General features: G+C 39.5%; 2 protein-coding genes across 4 annotated transcripts; one reads left to right on the top strand and one right to left on the bottom strand.

The window, feature by feature from the left end:
• Positions 1-1,319: 1,319 nt before the first annotated feature.
• Positions 1,320-11,179, top strand: LOC111218078 (thioredoxin domain-containing protein 3 homolog). Of its 3 annotated transcripts, none has more exons than XM_022740173.1 (17): positions 1,320-1,457; positions 1,576-1,633; positions 1,907-2,010; positions 2,112-2,183; positions 3,186-3,302; positions 3,916-4,000; positions 4,150-4,232; positions 4,334-4,426; positions 5,138-5,292; positions 5,611-5,807; positions 6,051-6,195; positions 6,278-6,385; positions 6,754-6,905; positions 7,011-7,155; positions 7,948-8,210; positions 8,438-8,533; positions 9,604-11,179. In XM_022740173.1, exons 1-17 carry the CDS (start codon positions 1,425-1,427, stop codon positions 9,612-9,614), a joined length of 1,917 nt encoding a protein of 638 aa, XP_022595894.1. In that variant the 5' UTR covers positions 1,320-1,424; the 3' UTR covers positions 9,615-11,179. The 3 variants fall into 3 exon arrangements, with proteins under 3 accessions (XP_022595894.1, XP_022595895.1, XP_022595893.1); XM_022740174.1 differs by having other exon boundaries at positions 8,432-8,524; XM_022740172.1 differs by having other exon boundaries at positions 8,432-8,533.
• Positions 11,171-23,105, bottom strand: smarcal1 (SWI/SNF related, matrix associated, actin dependent regulator of chromatin, subfamily a like 1). Its single transcript, XM_022740171.1, has 17 exons — positions 22,380-23,105; positions 21,941-22,295; positions 21,250-21,300; positions 20,877-21,137; positions 20,720-20,770; positions 20,439-20,622; positions 20,035-20,185; positions 17,802-17,963; positions 17,595-17,660; positions 16,351-16,491; positions 15,359-15,577; positions 13,865-13,935; positions 13,547-13,649; positions 13,001-13,183; positions 12,311-12,411; positions 12,008-12,104; positions 11,171-11,842 (listed from the first exon to the last, which is right to left on the bottom strand). Exons 1-17 carry the CDS (start codon positions 22,737-22,739, stop codon positions 11,648-11,650), a joined length of 2,751 nt encoding a protein of 916 aa, XP_022595892.1. The 5' UTR covers positions 22,740-23,105; the 3' UTR covers positions 11,171-11,647.
• Between the last annotated feature and the right edge of the window lie 264 nt (positions 23,106-23,369).

Below are 23,369 nucleotides of genomic sequence, written 5' to 3'. Positions count from 1 at the left end.
GTAGTCCTGTGATTTAGTATTATGCTTCCAAAGTTTTAGATTTTAATTAGAGACAGATTTAAAAAGAATGCATCAATTTATGGTGGAATTTGTTAAGGAAAAAAAAATTCAGGCCCCTGATGATCCAGGATTCATTTTATGTTTGTTCTTTTTTTATTCTGAGTTGATCCATTCATGTACTATATGCCCTTTTCCATTTATACTATCCCCAGGCTTGGAAAACACCTTTTAAAATGTCAAGCTGTTTCTATGAGCATGGGAATCCTGGCTATAGTATATGAAATCTTAACTGCTCACATTTTAGCAAGATTTATCTGTTTATCGCCTCACTCACTTCAACTGTACTGTCTCCCTGCCTCCTGTGGTATTATGGAGAAAGAAATGATGAATTTTCCAATAAATAACTAAAATTAGGTGACTATCGTCCCATCGCTGCTTGTGATTACACTGAATTGAATAAATTAATTTCATAATTGTCGACCTAACTCACAAACTTTCCTTAATATCCTAAAAATGTTTTCTAATCTCAGATTGCACCAAAATGCCCTATGTTCATGTTGAAAACATCTATTATTTAACACTGACATGAGGCTATAATCTCTAAATGAATTCCAATTGATGAAATTAAAATTCAAATGTCCCCAGCTGTCAGCAAAACACATGTTGCCGTTCTTTTGACTGTCTTTTGACAGCTGCTATGCAATTGATACTGGATTAGCTTGTCTGGTGCTATTTTGGCTAGCTAGTAAGAGTTTATGTGTGGTTAGTTAGCAATCTAACGAACAAATAAATGCCTAACTTGGGTTAAGCGTTTATTTGTGATGGCTAAGGTTACGGTAAGGGGCTTGAGTGGGAATGCATTATGTGAGTCTCTTCACAGCTAAAGCAAGACAAGTAAATGTGTGTGTATGTGTGTATGTGTATAGCAGTGTAGCTCATGGGGGTAAAGTAAATGCAAGAATATCAGTCTGAGTCGAACAGGTGCAGGTAACTCACAGGTAAAAAAAATGTTCACACTGTTGCAGTAAGGACTTATATGCAGTGTATAATAAGGACCCGTGGTACTTGACAGGGTAGAAAAAGAGTTGTTGCTCCCACTATTAGCTAATTATGACATGTAGGACTTATTAAAAACCAATCGAACTGCTTTGCAAACAGAAAATAGGGCCTTTCTTGGCATGTAGACCTATTAACAGCGACATAACATACCATTTTACAAACTCAGGTCGATAGTCACAGAAAGCGGAAGGCGCCATTGCTTAGCAACCAGGGGCCAAACAAGCGCAAGCTGTATCTGAGGAGTTCTTTAACGTAGCGTATTAGCAACTCCGCATATTAGCACTTCAACTTATTCAAATTATGTTTAGTAGATCGCTTGCTGCTTGATTTTGAATATATAAATTTATTTTTGACGAATTAATCAAATGGCAGGCAAGAAGAAAGAAGCGAGTCTGCAGGTTGGACAGCAAAAACAGCATTGTTCCTGTACTGTTAGCAATAGTCTTCTCCAGCTTAACTATTTTAAGCTCTCCTTATGAAGCCCTAAGTTAATATTTATTCGGTTTTCTTGTCCAGGCGTCTATCACAAATCAAGAACAGTGGGAGGAGATGCTTGCAACCAAAGGTTTAACAGGTAAGATCTGAAGTTGATTTTTATGTCCTGTTGAAAATGAATACTTAGCACCACAACAATAAGTATGTGTCAAATACTGTTGTAACTTGTTAAAGAGAAAAAAAACTGTCTCTGTGTTTGAGCTCTGACATTATGATTGTAATTTATTGTATGCTGCTGCCCCTCTGTGTTCACTGGGATAACTGCATTTTCCTGCATAATCCTCCATTCTTCTCTCACTTCCTTTCTCTTCTCTCTCATACATAAACACATACCCTGTCTCATTCCTTCTAGTTGTGGATGTAAACCAGCAGTGGTGTGGTCCCTGTCGAGCTGTGGTTAGTCTGCTACGAAAAATAAAGAACGAACTGGGTGATGAACTATTACATTTTGCCACAGTAAGCCCTCAGTGAATTTGAAATTGAATAATTTAAATTGAAACCCAAATTCATTTGGAAGTACCCCTAAACTAGTATGTGTGTGTTTGTGTGTGGTCCAGGCCGAGGCAGACAGCATCGATGCTTTGGAGAAGTATCGAGGGAAATGTGAGCCCACTTTCCTCTTCCATGGGGTGAGTGTGTGCGTATATGCTGTATGTATGTGTATGTAAGTTTGTACAGAAAATCTGTGTTCAACGTTCTGTGTTCAAATCCTGGTGTAAAATTTCCTTATCTAGTTATTTCAATATCATTTTATAATACAACCGATAAATAACAGTATAGTTTTTCTGTATGAATCTGGTATGAATAAAATACTTACTGGCTCCTACTTCTACTTAGATATAGGTACCATGGAGTAAAATAAGACGACAAGGAACAAGGGAGTAGCATCTGGGCATTTCAGAGGAGATCAGGAGAAACAAATAATACTCTTAAGTACTTTTTGGAAAAACTGGGTATATATGTATATACTGCGAGACAGGACTGACTTTAGGGAACATGGGTGTTAATAACCATTTTCTCACTGTGAATTAAAAAGGGGAGAATAGTCACACATTATATTACAGCCTAGACACCTTTATATTACTCATATTGTTTCACTTATTAACTAACATTATTGTGGTGTGTTGAAGAAAATACAGTATAGAAAAGGGGCACTCAATTTACAGGTTTGCCTTCAGCTACTGTACCTACACCAGTGGAGCCAGTAAGTATTTTATTGGTACCTGATTCATACAACAGCATGCATTATAAAGTGTTATTTCCATATGCATCTGTTTATTTTTTGTGTATATTTGTTTTTTCCTTTTCATCCTGACTCTAATAATTCTCAGAGGCGCTAATAATGTAGGCCAAGAAACAGGGCCAGCTACAGTTGTGACCTCTCTGGTGGTGATGCAATATTCAGCAGATTATTTTATGTTTATTAATATCTCTCTATTATCAGAATTGTGTTTATTCTTGAGACTGTATTCATATCTTTTTGTGGTTGCGTTTTGTTTTTGTTTTTTTGTCTCTCTGTAGATTGCTTACATGCACCTTTGTAGTCAAAGCGTCTCTGTATCTCACTACAATTACGTTTAATTCAAAAATGGTTACAAAAACATAAGAAGGTCTTTGTGTTGGATGAACAGGGTGGGGAGCTGGTGGCTGTGTTGCGGGGGGCCAACGCTCCTCTGCTTCAAAAGATGATTGTAGAGGAACTGGCCAAGGAGAAGTCGGTCCTGGAGCAAGGTGCTGAACGCAAAGTGGTGAGCAGTAGGACACACACACGTTCACATACAGTTATCCAATCACACATACAGTATGTTCAATCAGTAACTAGTGTTATGATATGCTGTATCTCAGGCACAGACGGAAATTGTGCAATGAGTATGATTTGAAAATGTTAAAGTAAACTGTACAGACAGCCACACTCAGAGGGGAACATAAATCAATGTACACTACTAAGTTGCAGCCAAATCCTTTTGCTCTCTGATATAATTGGTAAAGGGACCCCCTATTTAAGTCATTTTTCGAGCAAAAATGGCAAACATTCTCTGGTTCCAGCTACTCAAATGTGTGCACATGTGCTGCTTTTCTTCATCTTACATGATAGTAACTGAATGTCATATCAATATGGATTTTGGAGTGTTGAGCTGGACAAAACATTCAATTTGTAGGTGTCACCTTGAGCTGCCGGGATGGCCATTCTTCACAGTTTTCTGACTGTTTTTACATCCAAGAATGAGAGATTAATTGATATTAAAATCAGCAGTAGCTGCAGCCGTAGTTCATTCATACAAGAGAGTATATATACAGGAGTTTATGGACAGCCATGTGTAGGGATCGGGTGTTTTTGATTAGTTTTGTTGTGTCTGTCAGGTTAAAGACGATGGTCTGGTGAACGATGAGAGGAAAGAAGAAGAGGAGGCGCCTCAGCAGTCAGAAAATGAAGAAAGCATAATCGGTACTATGGAAACAGAATAATAATAATAATAATAATAATCATATTTCCGGTCAACATTTTACTGTCAGTGTTGTTATTATTGTCATTACTGTGATTACCTTTGTCTGCCGGCAATTCTGTGTACCAAGCTGCTCTCTTCTCCTCTCTAGTTCATGCAAGTAAATCCTACACAGTTGCCATCATCAAACCAGATGCTGTTGCTCACGGCAAGGCAAATGAGATCATTATGAAGGTACACAGAGACTAACACTGCTCACACTCTGAGAAGACAAGATTGTCTCAAGCCTTCCTGCAAACATTATTTCATTATGCTGACATGACTCCCCTGGCTAGATTCAAGATGCTGGGTTTGAGATCCTGGCCCATGAGGAACGCACGCTGACCGAGGTTGAAGCTCAAGATTTTTACCAGCACAAGGCAGCAGAGGTATGGTGTAGAGAACTGAATGAAACAGAAGTAGAATTATAGAATAATGGTAAAAAAGGCACATATAATGCTATAATATATGTGATATATTGCATTATATATAGAATATATTCACTCATGGTTGTAACTTACTGCAGAAATTGGCATACCAGTCAGACTGCCGATGCCTTCAGTGTATGTTTGTGAGGTTAGTGTGGGCAATTTGAATTCTGAGTCAACATCCTAATGGGAGAGCAGTCATGACCAGTGCAAAAATCATTTCATTGAGTTTGCAATACATCACACATCCATCTGCATCTAGGCACAGAGCTCAAAATAGAGCTGCTGTGTAAGCAGCTTTTTTTATATTTTATTTTTTGCTTATTGCGCTGTTTGTGTTGAGACTACATGATTAGAAATTCAGAAATACAAAATATGTGTGGCTATGTAAAGCAGTTATGTTCATGAAATTATAAAATTGTACATGGTTTGTACTGTAGAATATTTTTTGTATCTGCCTTTTATAAAATAATTTATATTCATTTTCTTCTCTCCTTCTCTCTCTGTGAATGTACAGCCTCAAAAAAGGAGGTTAACTGGATTTTCTTCGTAACTTTGCAGTGTAAAACCTAGAACTCAAATCTGAAGCCCAGACTGACATAAAAGGGCCTGTTCCAAGTTCCATGTGTGCATTACATTAACATACTGTGTCTGTCTGATGATGGTTCGTAGGCTTGCTTTGAGGACTTGGTGCAGTTTATGTCCAGTGGTCCCTCCCATATTCTGGTACTGTCTGAGGCAGAGGGCTCCGCCAATGTTGTACCAGCATGGTGTGAGTTCATTGGCCCAGCAGACATAGAGGAAGCCAGGAGAGAAAAGCCAGAAAGGTTAGTTACTGGAAAGTATACATATACTCCATTTATAAAAACAGTTGAGAAGAAAAACCATAAAAAACTGTAAGATGCAGTATGATGAAATTATTATTCCTATGTCTTTGTAAAAACAAACATTTGTTTGTATAGACATGTATTTATGCTCTGTTGATCAGTGTGAAACAATTTCAGTCTAAAGTCTGGAAAAGAGAATAAACAGCACATTCTCGCCTGCTCCATCAGACACACCCAAACATTATGCTTCTCTCTGGTTGAGCACCAGCAGAGCAACCATCTGCTCTCCTCTCATTTCTCCCCCCTGGCTTCCTGCAGCTTGCGGGCACAATACGGCACACAGACACTGTTCAACGCAGTGCACGGTAGTGAGGACAGCGACCAGGCCAGCAGGGAGCTCGCCTTCTTCTTCCCCAACTTTAGGACGGCCTCAGTAACGGAGCAGGATGGGGAGGAAGACCATGTGGAGAGGACACTGGCTCTTATCCGGCCTGACATTGCCAGAGAGAACAGAGGTGGGGCCTGTGCCAAACACACAAACACAAGTGCACACGTGTGCGAGTACAGATACACATAAAGGTGGTTCATACTACTATAGTGGGACTGCTCCGTAATTCCTTTTGCAAAGGTGTTGAATGACAAGTGCAGTTGCATATTTGTTAATGTATCACTGCAGAAGAAATGATCACACTTTCATAATACAAGCAATATCTGTATTAATACTGCAGGTAACATAATTCATATCTGTGTTTCTGCAGAAGACATCCTGGCCCAAATCCACAAGTCAGGTTTCACAGTGGCCCTCCAAAGAGAGGTGATGTTGACAGAGGAGCAGGTCAGACAGTTTTACTTCCAACATGTTGACGCAGACTACTTCCCTGCTCTGCTAAGAAGCATGACCAGGTAATTGACACATGCTCCAAAATAATCTGAAGAGGAGTATGCTACTGCAAAGGTTTGTTCAACATGTGTATGTAATTTACAGTGGGCCTGTGCTAGCTTTGGCTCTAGCCAGAAGAGAGGCTGTCCATCACTGGAAGAACATCCTTGGTCCTTCTGATGTAAATAAAGCCAAAGAGGAGAGTCCTGCTTGGTGAGTGATCTGTGGTTCTGAGTCTGTTCATTCACACACTGAAATGATCCCAAAAAAGTCCTTTGGTGTAATTACCAATAGAAAAGCATTAGAGTTTTCACTGCTAATCCATCTGACAGTTTGTTAGAAACAGCTGTCATACCCTACTCCCTTTTTAATGTGTCACATTTTAAAGTTATTATACACAAATGTGTGATTAAAGAGAGGAAAGTCTTACCTCTTTGCACTGACATTCAACGATCACGGTTTTATTCTCGTCTCTCTCCACCTCCAATGCACCATGTTCACTCTACTTTCTTAAAAAAATATTAAAAATAAATAGCTTAATCGTACCTGTATTTTTGGCTTCTGTAACCCTCATCACTCAGTCTAAGGGCCCAGTTTTCTGTGGAGAATGAGCCAATCAACCAGCTACATGGCAGTGCAAGCCATGAAGAGGCAGAACGAGAGATCAACTTCTTCTTCCCTAAACAGCGGACACTGGCAGTGATCAAACCTGATGCCATGGAGGAACAGAGAGGTCTTTTCTGGTCATTTAGAACAATATGGAAATGTTCAAATTTACTTTTTGCTCATATAGACATGTAGACACATATTCTAATATATCTTCTATTCCCTCTATCAGAGAACATTTTGGAGGAGATCCATGCCAACGGTTTCTCTGTAACACAGCTGAAGGAAACGGTGCTGTCGAGGGAAATGGCTGAAGAGTTTTACAAAGAACACAGGGAGAAGCCTTTCTTCAGCCAGCTGGTGGAATTCATGTGTCGGTTAGTTTGTCCCCCGCACACAACCACAGGAGTGGGCCTCAGAGTGACCACAGCAGACCGGCCCCCATCCCTGTTGCTGCTGCAAGTTTTATCAGCACTTTTATCAGTAATCTTGGCAGCTTAGAATCAAGGCAGCCTTGGGCAAGTGGCTAGGAAGTCCATCTCAATTTCATACTTTGTTCCACCGCACATCTAGATTTTAGAGTTATCTTCCGCTCCGATTAGCCCCTTCACTTGGTTGTTACACAACTACTCGGACACAATGGGCAGAGAGATGGGTGCAGCTGGGCACTACAGCCAGGGAAACTACCTTTACTGTCACTATGCCTCAATATCAGCTCAGGTTTAGACTTAATTTTACTTTTATGTTTGTTTTTTTGGCATTTTCTGCCTTCATTAGAGTAAGAGATGACAGGAAATAAGAGGAGAGAGAAATGGGCAGTGACATGCAACAAAGGTCACCAGCAAGATGCACACCAGGGACGTTGCAGGTTGCAGTTTGCAGTTATTGGTTGGTTTTACTCGCTTGGCCACCAGGGAATCCCTGTTATAGCTGTATATTCTGACCATCGTATAATATTTTTCAAGTTTCTTTTCTTAGCTAAGGATACACTTTATATCTTACAAAGTATTTAAAACATCTCCCAGAAAGCACTGATTTTGAGACTTGGAGATCAGTTTAGAAAAATAATGTGTGTAGTGTAGTCTGGTATAGTCTAGAAATATAGTGATGCTGTGTGATGCTGTTGTTACATTTAACCTTGACATCTAAATAAAAATTGTTTGCCTCAGGGGGCCCTGTATGATGCTTGTCCTGAGTAAGGAAAATGCAGTGGAGGAGTGGAGGGCCATGATGGGCCCCACAGACCCTGACCAAGCTAAGGTGACATGCCCAAAGTCTCTGAGGGCCCGGTTTGCCTCCGACCTCCTCCACAACTCAGTCCACGGTGCCTCAAATGAGCAGCACGCAGAGGAAAAGATACGTTTTATCTTCGGTGACATCTGCTCAAATGCAGAGCTCACTGGTGATGGAGAGTCTGACAGAACCATTTCAGGTAATCATATGATGTGGATGACAGTCATTTCCATCTGTCATACCATCTGGTTTCATATAAATAACAATTTTGTTCTGATGTTTTTTTTTTTTTTATGTTTTGATGGCTTTTATAACCTGCTCCTGTTGGAAATGATATCTCTTTCAGGCATATTTTTATGGTTAAAATGGCAAATTCTTTACTTCAATCTTCAGCTTTAAATAATGATAAATTTCTTTCAGCAAAAGAGCAAGACAATTCTGCATATGAAAACACAGAAATATCAAGATCTCCAACTGAGGAAATGTCTGACAACCATCACCAACAACATGAAGGTATGCAAGGTATGTAAAAAGAGGGGTTTTTAGCTGTTTCAATTAAAGGCCATGATCCTTCAAAGTCTGTATTTCAAGACAGGTTCATATGTAGTATAGTCAGGTTCATATTCAAAGATGCATGAAGACATACACAGTTAGTATATGCCTTTGCACCCCTAACTATCCCACAATCCATTGTGCACGAGTCAGTTTGAACACAGGCAATCCTCATGTGTATTGTAAGGTACTGGTCATCAATCAACAGTAAATATATCACAAAAGAAAGACTGAACTGAAAAACCTCTGCAAGTTTTAAATAATGGAAACAAGGTATAAACTCCATCACTGGATATGTTGTTAATCACAGGACATTACAGAATAAAAGATAACTATAAATATTCACTGTTAACCTGGTCATCCGTTGCCATTTAACCATGCATGTGTTAAAATTGAATGTCACAAAATGTACTGAATCTTGTCCCAGGTTAATACTGATGCTTAACAAAACAGTGTCTAAACGAAATTTGTCAAGTGTCTTAGCCTTTGTTCTAAGGTGTACAGTTATTATAAATATTTATTTTTCTTTTATAAAGGAACATTTTATGAGCTAATTTATTCCCTCATTCTGGGAAAGGTGTACTGGTGTGGGTGGATTTTACTTTTATTTACTTTTTCTGTTAAAACAAAACACAACTCCGCCCACACCAGTATATCTTTCCTAGAATGGAGGGAATAAATTAGCTCCATAAAATGCTTCTTTATAAAAGAAAAATAGATATTTATAATAACCATGCACCTTATCTATGCAGCAATCGGGTGATGGATCCACTGAAAAATTCTGCACACACACAGAAAGTCTCGCCAAACTGAAACAGCAATTAGTGCAATATGTCCTGGGAACTGAGAGTAACTAACAAGTAGATACGTCTCTTTATCCAGATAGCCTCCATGAGCAAGAAGAGGTGTCTCCTGATTCAGTTATCTTAATAATGTCACCAACAGCAGCTGGAATGGAGATGCAACCTGCTCTTACAGCCTCTTGGTCTAGAGTGAAATGATCTGAAGAGTTGATCTAATCGTCCTCCTTTGTTTTGCAGGTGACCCGTAGTTCGAATCCTTGCAGTCCAGGAGAGAGTGATGATCCAGAACACTCAAACTGAATCAGCACACCTCATATTTTCTGTTTTATTATTGGCTCTTTCTGCAACGTTATGGCTACAACACAATGTCGTTCTATGAATGTAAACAACACAAATATATCTGACATTTCTACCTTTTATTGGTGGTATTTTGAGACCACATATTCCTGAGCCAGTGAAAAGGACTACTTGTAGACAGTGGAATGAGCTCTCTTAATACTGATCACGATCTTGGCTCGCAACTGCAGCTGTAGGGTACATGACTAAGAACAGGGTCATACACAACAAAACAGCTGATAATTTCAGTGTTCACAGAAGACTGCTGAAACCAGAAAAAAAAAAATAATTTCACTGTCTGTTCAATCTATCTTGGATTGTCTGCAATAAATGGTCGATATCGAAATTTTAACTTCTAAAGTGCTGTGACAATGAGAAAGAATGATTGGCCTCAAGTATTCTTGGATATTTTTCCTGTTGACAATGACAGGGTGGTTTCGTGATTGAAATTCTTGTGAGCTAGAGAAAACATGATGACCAGGAGTTCAGATGTCTCAGGCAGAAGTATTTAATGTAAGCTTGGCGCCGAGGAGAAAATGATGAGCAGTACACGGTCAGCATGTGAATCAGAGTATTGCCACATCAAGTTCTGAAAATATCTTGTCTGTATGGGTGTATATATTCCCAAGTCTCACATGGCTGCAACATCTCACCACACCTTAAGGTTAAACTTTTTCCTAAACATTCATGTGTGAGGATGCTATTGGTCACCAAAATCCAGTCATATGTTCTTACCTAACTAATATAACTAATTAATATTTATTTGTGTCTTGTCCTTTCCCCCCATTTAGCTTAACAACTAGATTTGAACAATATTTTATAGTCTGTGCTTTCTATCTATAAGACTCAGTACCCTGGCTACAGATGATAGCAGTGGCTCCATCTAGACACAAACAGTCATAATAGAAGCTAAACAAATATCTAACAATGTACTGTAAAGGTTGTTATGGCCTGAACAAGAGGAGCACTGGAGTGAGAAAAATCTCCCTCACAAGCTTAACAACTGAAGACAAATTGCTCTAGTGTTGAATTAGCCATGTGAATGTTGAGGATAACCACCTTAAACAGTGGGAAGAAGAGGTAAGTGAACCCTTTGGATTTACCTGCATTTATGTATACATCTGTCTCAGGATAATGGTCAGAGCTTATTATGAACACGATATATTTGAACTAATAACATTCAAATAATTGTATTGTTCTTGCCTATATTGAAAAAAGTATTCAAACATTCACAGAATAGGTTGGAAAAAGTATGTGAACCCCTCAGCTAATGATGTTAAAAAAAAAAGCTAACTGGAGTCCCGAGTTATAAAACCTGGAGTCCAATTAATGAAATCAGATTGGTGTGAGTTAGAGCTACTTGGTCTTAGAAAAAAAAAACAAACCCACACAAACACTTTAAGAGTTTGCTTTTCACAAGAAACTTCTGTGAACCATGCCTCAAAAAGAAGATCTCAAAAGACATGATCAAGAATTGTTGATTTGCATAAAGCTGAAAGGGTCACCTCAAGGGGTTTAGATATCCATCAGTCCACAGTCAAACAACTGCATCCAGTATATGAATGGAGATGATTCAGTTCTGTGGCTACTCTCCTTAGAAGTGGGCGCCCAGTTGAGATGACACCAAAGAAACAATGCAGGATGATCTATAACGTAAAAAGAAAAGTAAGAAATTTGTGCTGTTGATACAGCCAGTTATTATAATAAGGTCAGGTACAGGTTCCAGAAGGATTCTAGACAGAGCCTTGAGTCACATTTATTTATTTTCTTTAATTAACAAAAAAAAAAAATTAGTTTAATTCCTTCTATTTTACATTTGTCAAAACATTTAAAACATTATTTAAAGCACAAAACAAAATAAGTTCGCATCAGTCATGATAGGCTGAAAAAACAACTTAAAACCAAATTTTATTAAAATAATTTGTCCAAATAAAATTAATTTAAGTCATCTGCTGAAATAGTCCTTGATGCTCCCTCTCTTGGGGCTTTGACCAATCTTGGCGTGGTGTTGTGCAGAACTGTTTTCAGGCGGAGTGTCCTCCCAGTCGTTTGCAGCCTCCAGTAATATGGCTTCGTCTATGTCGTCTTCTGCTGTGAAAGATCTCTGGAACATCTCCATGATGCTCCTCTGGTTAGGGTCCTGAACAAATCCAAACAATCAGGTTCAAGACTGAATATATAGACATACAGTATGTTTGGTGTATGTATGTAAGCTCTGCTGTGAATGTGTGTCATCCATGTATGTGTGTAAGTGATATTTAACTACATTACGTATCATTTATTTATGTATATATGCACAATGTACCTTAGAGTGGAAGCTGGCGTTCATTGCGTTGTCTGAGAGGTTTGATTCAGACAGACCCACTTGCTCCAAGACATTCATTTTTTCCTGGATCATTGGCCTGGATCAATACATAAATAAATTATTATAATAGCTAGACATCAGTTTCTTGCAATATGCATGTTAGACACCACATTAACTTGACCCCTGTAGTTTCAGTTTTGGCTCATTGGCCAGCAGTACTGAGAGACTGATGAATACAGGGGGAAACAGTTTGAATGCCCCTGATAATCCATGTAGTTGGGTCATATGGGGATTGACACATACCACAGGTGATCATCAGCAGTTCCCTTAGCAACCAGGTAGTGAATGTTCACATTGTTGGTTTGTCCAATACGGTGCACCCTATCCTCTGCCTGAATGAGAACCTGCAGAAAGAAAAAACATTCTTCTTTAAAAGTAATGCAAAAAAGAAATGAAATTACATTTATTTTATTATACAATAATACATCATTACAAGGTTATAAATATATAATGGCTGACATGTTGGCAAAACATAACTGTCTTATGTAACCAGAAAATATATCAACTGGCATTGATCTAGAATTATATTTATGTCCACCTGAAGAGTATAAGTCCTCTTCACTTTCATTTGACTTCAGCTGAGGTCTCCTCCAACTCCAGAGAAAAATATCTGTCTTAAGCTGCTTAATGTTTTACTTTCCACACCAGCCACTGTAATATTCTCTGTCTGTGATTTGACATTGGCAGGTAGCTTAAAATATTTTTACCAGAGCTTCCTTGGCTGGAAACAGGTGCCTACAAGATTCAAATAAAGAATGTCTGACTCAACCTTACAATAAATACCATATATAGGCCTGAAAACCAAATAGGCTAAAAGAGATAGAGGTTGAGTTCGAACCAAAATTGAGTCCTAAATAGTAATAAACCGTGTCCCTAATAAAATAGTTACATTGAATGTGCAGTATTTTGTTGTGATAGCATGTCATGGCTTACCCCTGGGTTCCAGAAAAGCTCAGCAAAGATCACCAGGTCTGCAGCGTGCAGAGTCAGCCCCATGTTAGCTGCAGTGATGGAAAGTACAGCCACACAGGTCTGGGCCGAGTGCTGAAACTTCTCACACAGCTGCTGCCGCTCAGCCGATGGCGTGGTCCCGTCAATACGGATAAAACCGACGTTCTGTAAATGACAGGGGAGGCCATTTTAATTTCTTATCAACAATTATCCCTTAAAACATCTGCCAAGCCGAATGGTTCTAAGTGGCAGACCAGTACAAATCAACAAACTTTAAGACTTAACAACCCTGCCATTATAAAACTTACAATAATGATAAGTCATAGTGGTAATATTAAACTGAAATGTGCTCAGAGTTGCCCACACTTGTTCACTGCAGCCACTGATGGAGTTGACCCGAGAGCCGACTTCCCACAAAAGACTTCATCTCAGTCACATTCAAAAGTTAAATGCACACTTTTATGTCACAGTTGTATTCCTTGGCATCTGTAGCCTTGCGACAGTCTAACTTCTCTATGTCTTACTCACCTTTTTCCCTAGTTCGGAGGTGATATGATCCAGAACTAACTTGTGATGGGCGAACACTAGAAACTTCTCCCTCCCACACTCCAGCATGTCAGTGATGTACTCCCTGCCAGTGACAGAAACAACACAGCTCTCTACTATTTCAAAGCAGCACATTAAAATCCTCGGTCTTCATGTGAACTCCTCACATTATCTCGAATCCAGTTCAATGACAATGGTCTGACAAAAGATTGATTTCAATTTACATTTTAATATCACTACTCACCAAATCTAAGATGATTCGACTTAACTGATCCCCACCATTAAAGAGTCTGTACTTACATAATAGCTTGTAGCTTGGCTTCAGCTGTGTGGTTATAAAAGACGAGGAGGGCTTCCTTCTCTTCTGCTTTCTGAAATAGAAGAGATAAGGAACTACTCAAGATAAGAACTGACAGGAGGTTCTGTTTGATGATTTGATAAGACTGCCATTACTCTGAGGAGCAGTGTGATTATGCACAATCAAGCTCAGCAGCTCATACCTATCGGAGTATATGAACACTCTTAAAGTAATGCCCCTTGGAGTATTCTGGGTCGGTTTAAAAGCACTTTTGTGTGTTTGAGGCCTGAAAGGAGACCCTCATGTGCAGAGGACCGAACCAATACTTCTGACTTGGCACAAGGGTTCCTCAACCTTTTCTTACATGTGATGCCTTTTTAATGACACTGAATCCATTTTAAATAAAAATACTATTGTATTTCATTTCGAGGCAATAGGAGAACATGACAATGAGGGATTTATAGATTAAATGATAGACCTAAAACCTATATATTTTTATGTATTTATGTATTTAAAATACTGTACGTCATTATCATGGTATTTTGTATTCATGTAACTGATGTGAAATATCAATGCATCAGTCTTTAAAAGGAGCTATTTATAAGTTTTGCTATCGCTACATAGCCAACGTTAGCATTAACACCTGCTTACTTACCAGTCAAGAGGAAACATCGTGAGCTCAGAATCAAACTTCATTCCTTGCTTGCTTTACTTTACTTTTGTTCTTCTGCTGAAGTTAGCATGCTAACCAGCTAGTCCTGTCCCGGAAGGCCAGCCTCATCACTTTCCAAAACAAAGTCATTGTAGCATCCAGTCTGCCCTGAAGAACTAGTGCTGCTCAGAGAGCGTATTATAACCTCTTATCTTGTAAATGCAACAATGGCCAAAGCTGTTGCCAAGACTGGTAAGTAAACAGCTGTTAATGCTAACATTGGTTATGTAGCAATACCAGAACCTACAAATAGCTCCTTTAAAAAAATCTTTTGTGACTTCACATGGTGACCCCCCTCTTACCAGGTATCTATATGTACAGTGAACAGTTACTACGCTGTGAGGTTTGTATGGATTTCATCTGATTTATTAGTCTTCTCAAGTTTGTGTTTTCGATACATTTTATCTGAAAGTTTGAGTGTTAAATAATTCAAATGTGAAGAATATATCATTTTGAGCCAACTCTGAGGTTTAAAAAAAAATCTGGTAGAGATTATAAAAAAACTTTTGACATCTCAGTCCAACAGGATCTTACAGTTTTCTGTAATAATTGCAACAGAAATGACAGTGGCTTTTCTGAAAAACGGAGATACAACTTGCTGCATTTTTGAGGTCATGATGACATTTCTTGGAAATAAAGCATTGATTGATTGATTTTAAATAAATTCCTTAAAATGCAACATTGTAAATACCTGCAGATACTGTCTGTTTAGGGTTTTTGTGAATACTTATTTTTCAAAAACTTGATTTCTTTCTCGTTTTTCCAGGCAACTTCCTGAACTTACGTTGCGGTGTCCCTTGGCCAACAGTTTGGCAGCAGCTGACAGAGCAGCTTTCATGCGGTTGTTGATCCCATCTATGGTCACTGTCACAACCTTGCGCTGTTTAGCAGGAAGCTGGGACAGCACTTCGCACTTGAGACGGCGCAACATCAGACACTCCTCCAGTAACAGCCTCAACTCACCAAGGTTAGAGGAGCCTGAGTAGTCCCAGCCCCAAGTCATCTGGGGAGGATTGGAAAGAGAAAGTTGCAGAAGACAGGAATTAAGAAAATAATAGATGGGGGATAATAATGGGAAGGCAAGGAGACATGGACAGACAGGAGGTAAGGGTGACATTTGGCATAAAGGAATATACATAAAGGTTCATTTTTATCTTATACTAGGATTTGTTTTCATAAACTAGCAATAGGAACTGAAAAGCACAGATTCTAGACATAGAAATGAAACTGTGATTCTGTGATAAGATTTTTCCACAATCTTCAAAATTAGTCATCGTAGCCAAATTAGGAGGTAATTGACCTTTAAATCATGCAGCGTGCTCCCTGTTGAGCTAACTGAAATTAATTAAGGAGATGTAAGTAGCAACAGTGGAGCAAAAAAAAAAACCTGAATGGGAAAAAAAAAAAAAAAAAAAAAAAGGAGGATAAAATAAATTGATTTAGTACTCTTAACACCTAAAAACCCAGTTTAAAATCAGTTTTATTGTATACATTGTTCACCGACACACACTGGCTTTAAAGTGCACTTATTTACCTTTATAATCCTATTGTTCAGTACTTGTCAGCAGACCTGTCGAATTTTCACACCTGAATGCACATACCTGATTTCTCCTTCAGGGAACTGTAGACTAAACAATGTAAGCACTGCACATAAATACATTGCTTTGCTAATCCCTCAATTGAAGTCTTCTCTGTTCTCTGAGGTGTCGTGGAATTACAGGAATTATAGCTCAACAGCATTAAGCATCACATTTGAACAAATGAGACTGAGGCTACCTGTTTGGCATCGCAATAGCGAATCCCAAACTCATGTAAGCGAGGGAAGAGTGTAGGTCTGACAGCCAGAATCTGGGTGTAGAGCTCAGAGGGTCTGGACATGGCAGGGGTCCCAGATAGAAGAATTACTCTTTTTGCTGCCTGAGGATGGAAAAAACAACTCTGATCAGACCAATGCCTAGAGAGTCTAGGTGACAGAGCAAGAAATTAAACCCAACCAAGAGAAATTAAACCAAATCATGAGCCAAATGCTGCAATGTTTTGGCTTCTGGTTTGTTTTTGGATCTGTTTGCACTCAAAATTCCACAATATACTACATATATAAAACAATGATGTTTCTCTTAATAAAGTGACACAATGATAATCGTGCATTAGCACAGTGACCCCATCAGCATTTGTGGTCGATCTGCTGGATACTTGCATGGTGCAACAACTGTTTTACAGGATGTCTGAATTAAAATGTGAAACACTTCAGAGAGCGCACCCCTCTGCCAACAATGATCTATTCTAACTGTTCCACCACAATACAGGATATCAAGCCAGTCACTCAGAGGCTCAATCAGTAATACTGATCTTAGGAAGTTGACATTACAGCATTCTGCCTCTCAACCAATACCGACTGAAAATATATATAAAACTTCTCTAGTCTGATGTTAGTCAATTTGTAAAAAGGATGTATTTTAATGGGTTTAATGTTAATTTTAAATCAGTGGTGACACAACCCTGCTGTTTATATTTAAATGGACTGTCAATTTTCTTTCTTTAAATTTTGACAAGACAAAGTTTAGGTTAGTTAGTTAAAGTTAAAAAGACAAAGATAATTGTCTGATAGCAGAAATCCTAGATCTGGTTTGCCATGAAAATCTAATCAGTTGATGAGCTGGACCAACTGTCTGTCTGCCTGACAACTTTATATAAATCTTGGGCTTGCTCCAAAAGTTTTAATAAATTATCTGAATAATTTTCCTTGCAAAAACTGGAATACTCTGAAATCTGATTTGTGACCTAACGTAAAAAGAAACTTTTCTTGGCAACTTTTACCCAGCAAAGTTCTACCTAAGTGAAGCATCTGCTTCTGTGAACAGATTCACTCAGGTATACTGGGATCTGCTTCTTTGGACATTTTTGACATATCATGCTGAGAGCCAGGTTACACCACTAACAAGTAAAAACATTACTTCTTTGGCTTAGGTTGTAAAACTTTGAATCCAAACACCAATTTAGATGAAAAAGAAAAAAAGCACCTTTAGGAGAGGCAATGCTGCTCTACAACGAGCGGTCTTTATGTTCTTCAGAAAATGGGATTCATCCTGCACAGAATGACAAAAACACACTTTTTTACAACATCACAAAATTCAATCTAAAATCAATCAATTGATCACCTGACTGAGGTGAATAAAGATTAAGTAGCCATGTCTGAATAATACACAGTCCAATCACACACTGCTGACCATGATGAGAACATTGAAGGGGTTTCTTGGCTGCTGCTTTTCCATTCTGCTCAGCAGGTCATAGCTGATGATGTTGACCAAACCAGACCGCAGGTTGTCTTTGGCCTTCACCACCACATTGATGCTGTCAGGACTCAAGGAGGGGAGCCAGCGTGTGAAGGCCTACATACATGGAAAATACTCATGTCAGAGGTGCAGAGTGAAACAGAACTCCCCAGGTTAACACTATCGACTTTCAGGCCGTGCTTATGTCAATCTCTGAAATTTGTAATGAACGTCAAGGACAATCATTTTATGACTGACAGCTGGTTTGAATGTCACTTATCACTAATAATCCATCCTAACTGCTATAACAGTGTCTCCATTTATGAACAACCAATCGTGTGGTTTGGAAAAAATGTTCACTGTGGCCCAAATGACTCTGACAATTCACTTACATGCTCTCCATTGCCTGTCAACCTGGCTTAAGCTCACAAAGTTATAGCTCCCATGCTTTGCAGTAGATTTGGCCAAATGCTCAAGACTAACAGTGCAGATAAGAGCCAAGCCAGACAGACTAAGTGTCCTTTAATGGGACAACATCCTGTGACTAAACTCTGCTCTGTGATTCCAACTCCTGATTGGGGGACTGTATTTGATCCAAGATATCTATTTAGAGAACAGACTGTCTTGTCTTGTCAATAGACAGAAGGCAAAGCAAAGCTCTTCTGAAAATGTACTGTTAGTGCAGCCTGTTTATGCTGCTGCGAGTTAATCAGAGAATAGATGCTACAGTACATGAGACACACTTTCTGAAAAAACAGAAACCTGAGATGAACTCTGAAATTAGAAAGTATTGAAATTGTAGAAGGCAAACGGGGACAAACAAGCACTAACTTTTCAATGATCCCAAGTGTGGGAGGCGCCACAGTGGCTTTGTAGCATAAGACTTGTACCTGTCTGCTTATTTACTGTCTCCTTGTAAATAAAAGCCCAGAAAAGGGCTGAAAAAAGTGATGAAAAGTGTAAACAATAGAGCTCAAAAGATTGGGCTGACAAAAAAAATGAATCAATTAGCCATTTCAGTTTTCGAGTAAACATGTTGCCGATTCCCCTTTTTCAAATGTGAAGGATTCACTGCTTTTCTTTGTCATACGTGACAGTAAACTGAATATCTCTGTGTTTTGGATTGCTGGTACCATAAAACAACCATTTGAATACATCACCTTGGGCTTTCACCTTGCTCTCATAATGGGCATTTTTTATGTTGAGATATTACAGACAAAACAATGAATAAATTAATTGAGAAAATAATCAGCAAATTAATCATAATGAAAACAGTTGTTAGTTGTAATACTAGTAAACAATATATTTCAATCTTTAATGTCAGCAAAAGCAGATATCAGTGAGAGTGAATTCAACAAAGTCGTCAAATAAATAAGCTGTATTAGCATCTTTATCATAAATCAATGCTTTACAATTCAAGCTACACATCTGCAACCATGAGACAGGGAAATGGAAGCATGAAATTCAATACTACCATCTTCCCTACACTGAAGATAAAGTACCTAACAGTGCAAGTAGTCCGTGGGGAACAGTATTAACATTCCTCAAATGTGGAGAGCTTTAAGCAGAAACCAGCATTATAATGTGTAGGGCAGAGCTTTTGTCAGAGGAGACTAGAAGGATATCCTTTAGTTGGTGCCTGCTGACTTAATCCAGACTGATAATGACACCATTAAATGGAAACAAGTGACAAACTCCAACACCTACTGAGTAATGAGCTATTTTTCTTCTTGGCATAGAATTTGGGCTTCGTCTACGTCTCTGCAGTTGGTTGCTGAAGTAGCAGAAAATACTACAAATGCGAAAAAGCAATGGCAAAAAGTAATACCAGAGATTTCTTTGCTTGAACCAACAACAAGGTTGAACCGTTATCGCAAATAACACATGAGTATAAGATGGTCATGGTGGCGGAAAACACAGACTGGGAGGAGGATATGTCATGACTGATGAGACCTAATCAGAGAGCGAAGGTGGGTGTCTGCATCATCATTTCCAACAATTTCCATTTCTGCCCGTCCAGACTAAAATGCAACCCTGGAGTTTTCAAACTAAACTGGGGCCAGCAGCAGATCGAAAAGTCTCTGTTTTATGAGCCGGTCTACACGTAGAAAGCCATGCATTTCAAAACTAAAACCTGTTAGTGTAGATGTAGCCTTGGAGCAACAGAAACAGTGTTGACTGTAATTACCTCTGCCCAGGTGAATCGTACAGAGGAGGGAGCCACTACCAGTAAGGGCCACTCACTCCTGTAGTAGGCTGCTATGCAGATGGCCTGCACCGTCTTTCCCAGGCCCATATCATCAGCCAGGAGGAGGCGGCCTTGTTTAGACACTGCAAAACTACAGGGAGACAGGCAAATGCCAAAATGAAAAGCTACAGAGGGACAGTAAGTGGAAGTCACATTGATCAAACCCTTTTAATTGACAAATATGATATCACTGAAGAAGGGCACACAAATGTTAACTTATTATGATAAGCACCTCTTCATTTGCACAATACTGAGCAAATTACAGATGAATAGCTGTCTCCTGGTATTGAGTTATTGGCTACATCATGCAGAAAGAGCACTAATGGCTGTTCAAAAACGCCTACTTGACTCCCTTTCTCTGGAAGGGCATAAGGCTGCGGGTGAGCGAGGGGTCGATGCTGGAGAGGTCTACCTCAGGGATGTCTAAAGACCTGGCCTCAGTCCCGTCAAACCTGGCAGAGAAAGCCTGGATTACTGCCCTGGGCAGAGGCTCCACCTCCACTGCTGCTATCCCACCGAGGACATCCACTGGGTATGGAACACAGCACGGTCAGACAAGATGGCAAATGTAACAGAGACAAGCACAGAGATAAACCTGCTAAATAAAGCAAACGTTGTTACTCACTGAGTCTCTTGTAATCCTCAAGTGAAAAGCTCCACTTTCTTGTTTTCATGTCTGCCACACAAACAAAAAAATAACAAAAAGGTTCAGCACCAGAAGCCGTAAAATGTAAATACAACACAATGGAAAAAGGATATTAATCACATGAAGTCACTGTTACCATAGTTCTTTGTTGGCATTTGCTTAAACGCTGCGATGACATCGACATGGTAACCAACGTCAACCTCAAACTTTGTCTGAGACACCAGGATGCACTGGCCCTGCAAAATGGCTCCAGGTTTCTGCCAGCCGTTACACAGCTTCAACAGCGCCCCCAGTGCTGCACTGTTACGAGCTCGGCTGGTGGCTGCTGCAACGTCCACCGTTTCCATCCCCTCCAAAGGCCTCAAGGACACAGAGGCAATAGAGGCTGCCTCCTCCACTGATACCCAGACAAGATAAATACTCCTTTATGGACTGCCTTTAAATTAAGTTTACTTCTGAGAAAAAAATATGAGTGCAGGTTTACATAAATATTTCCCAAATGTACACACTTAGCTGTTGATAGTCCTCCAGGCTGAAGTTCCACATCTTTGTGGCTGGGTCTGAAACAGAGTAGAATACTTTGTCAACTTTATTATCCCACAAGACAGTACAGAGATTCAAATGATCATACAAAAGCAGACATATGGTGCAGAATAGTTACATTTTGGAGTCTGGTATTCAGGCTTAGAAAACTAACACTGCCAAGGCCAAAGATTTGTGTACCTATCATATTCAACAAAGGATAATTCTGAAGCTTTAGTCAGTAGATAGGAGTTGATATTGCTTTTACAGTATCTATTTAGCCTTGCAGGTTATCCTGATTATGTGCATAGATGCACTGTAGCAGTAAGGCTTGGTATTATTTGAAAATTACAATACCAGGTGCTTCAGAACACAATACAGTAAGTTAATACTCAACGATTGAGGTTTGATACTATTTTACACGTTCGCAGCAGAACCTACTTAAGCCACTGAGCTTTTTGTTCATTTGGTTTGAGTTGGAATTGTGAATGCAAAAGAAGAAAATTTAGCTATTTTTTGTATTTATGCATATGCCTTCATATAATATGTTGTCACATTAGTATGTCATATATATCAGTTTCCCACAGGTTGAAAATGTAGAGCAATCTGATACTGCAAAAAGCACTGAGCATCAAGAGTTTGATGCAAAACAACATAGTTACATTGGCAGATACTTACCATAGTTCTTGGAGGGGATGGATTTGAAAACAGCAATAAGCTCTGCATGGTAGCCCACCTCTACTCTGAAGCGGTCCTCTGCATGAGGTACACATTTTCCTCTCACAGAGATGGCAGGCTTTTTTGCAGGTACAGCATTCAAAGTCGAGGAGTTTGAGGGAAGCTGTGCGACAGAACTTTGGGCAGGTTTACTAGTTGCTTGCTTGTAGAATGAGCCAACTGCACCACCAGAGCTGCTGGAGGTCAGGTTAGGTTTGGGCTGAGCTGGTTTCACACCTGTGCTTCCTCCACTATACAAGATAGGGCTGCTCACATGTTGACTTCTTGACTGGGGAAGTGGGTCAATAACTTGTATCTATGAAGAAAGACAGTAAATTGCATTAGTAAAAACAATGAGCTGTACTTCATCCAAATAATAAATAATAAAACTAAAGCCCACCTGTCTAGAAGTAGAGTTACACAGGGTACTCTTGTTGATTTGGGTGCCACTACCAGATAATTGCTGGTGCTTTGATCCTTGCCTTTGATTGTCGAAGCTCTGTGACTGTTTTTGGGGCGGTGGAATAAACCGTTTAGGTGCAGAAACTGAGCTAGATGCGTCTCTGTGATGGGCGAAGGCAGCAGGATGCGGAGCAACACTCTGTTTAGGGGGAGGTATTTGTAGTGAAGTAGTGTTGAATCCTGCCGAGGTCTGATTGGTGCTGACAGTCTGTCCAAGTCTTTGAGCTCGTCTCTCTAAAGCCCTCTGCCTGTTCTCCTCAATCTTTCGCTGCTGCTCTGCAGTCAGCTGATTAGACATGCTGCTGTTTAACAGCTAAAGATAACTAGTTGAAATTCAGATGACTGCTAGTCACAGCTAGCCAATACGTCTAGTTACCTGCAAACAAGTGATCCATGGTGACCCACGTCAGAACAACTACGACGCTGAAACTTTGGAAACGCAGCAACTTACTGCACTGCTGCCTCCACTGCTAATGGCAGCAGCTAACTAGGCTAGCCTGGGCGTCAACAGTCAAACTTATCAACTAAATATATCGGTAGCGTCGCAGTGGTGGTAAACACGTGAGTATTCATTCGTGGACGGACTGAGGACCGACGCTGTGTTCTACAGACGGCAAAATGTAAAGCCCGTACGAAGTGTAGATCTAGTTATACGTTGGTTGTAAGCTTACTGGCGGATTCGGTTTCTACCGCGCAGGAAGTGACGTAGGAAAACAAGCAGGCACATGGAGGTGGCGGTTGTTTGGTGATGTCGACAGACAGTTGAAAAAGATAACCGTCAATATTAACAATAAACAACATTTAATGACATTTAATTTAAAACTTTAAATTCTACTTTGTTGTATAAGGGAAACCTTTGGCAGGTATATTTGATGTGTCGGCTTGAAAAAAAGAAGGCAAGCTAAATGAAGGTAAGGTAAACATGTAG

This window comes from Seriola dumerili, unplaced genomic scaffold (assembly GCF_002260705.1).
Source record: "Seriola dumerili isolate Sdu_G_001 unplaced genomic scaffold, Sdu_1.0 BDQW01000052.1, whole genome shotgun sequence".
NCBI classification, from domain to species: Eukaryota; Metazoa; Chordata; class Actinopteri; order Carangiformes; family Carangidae; genus Seriola; species Seriola dumerili.
This window is presented reverse-complemented; position numbering and strand designations above follow the sequence as displayed.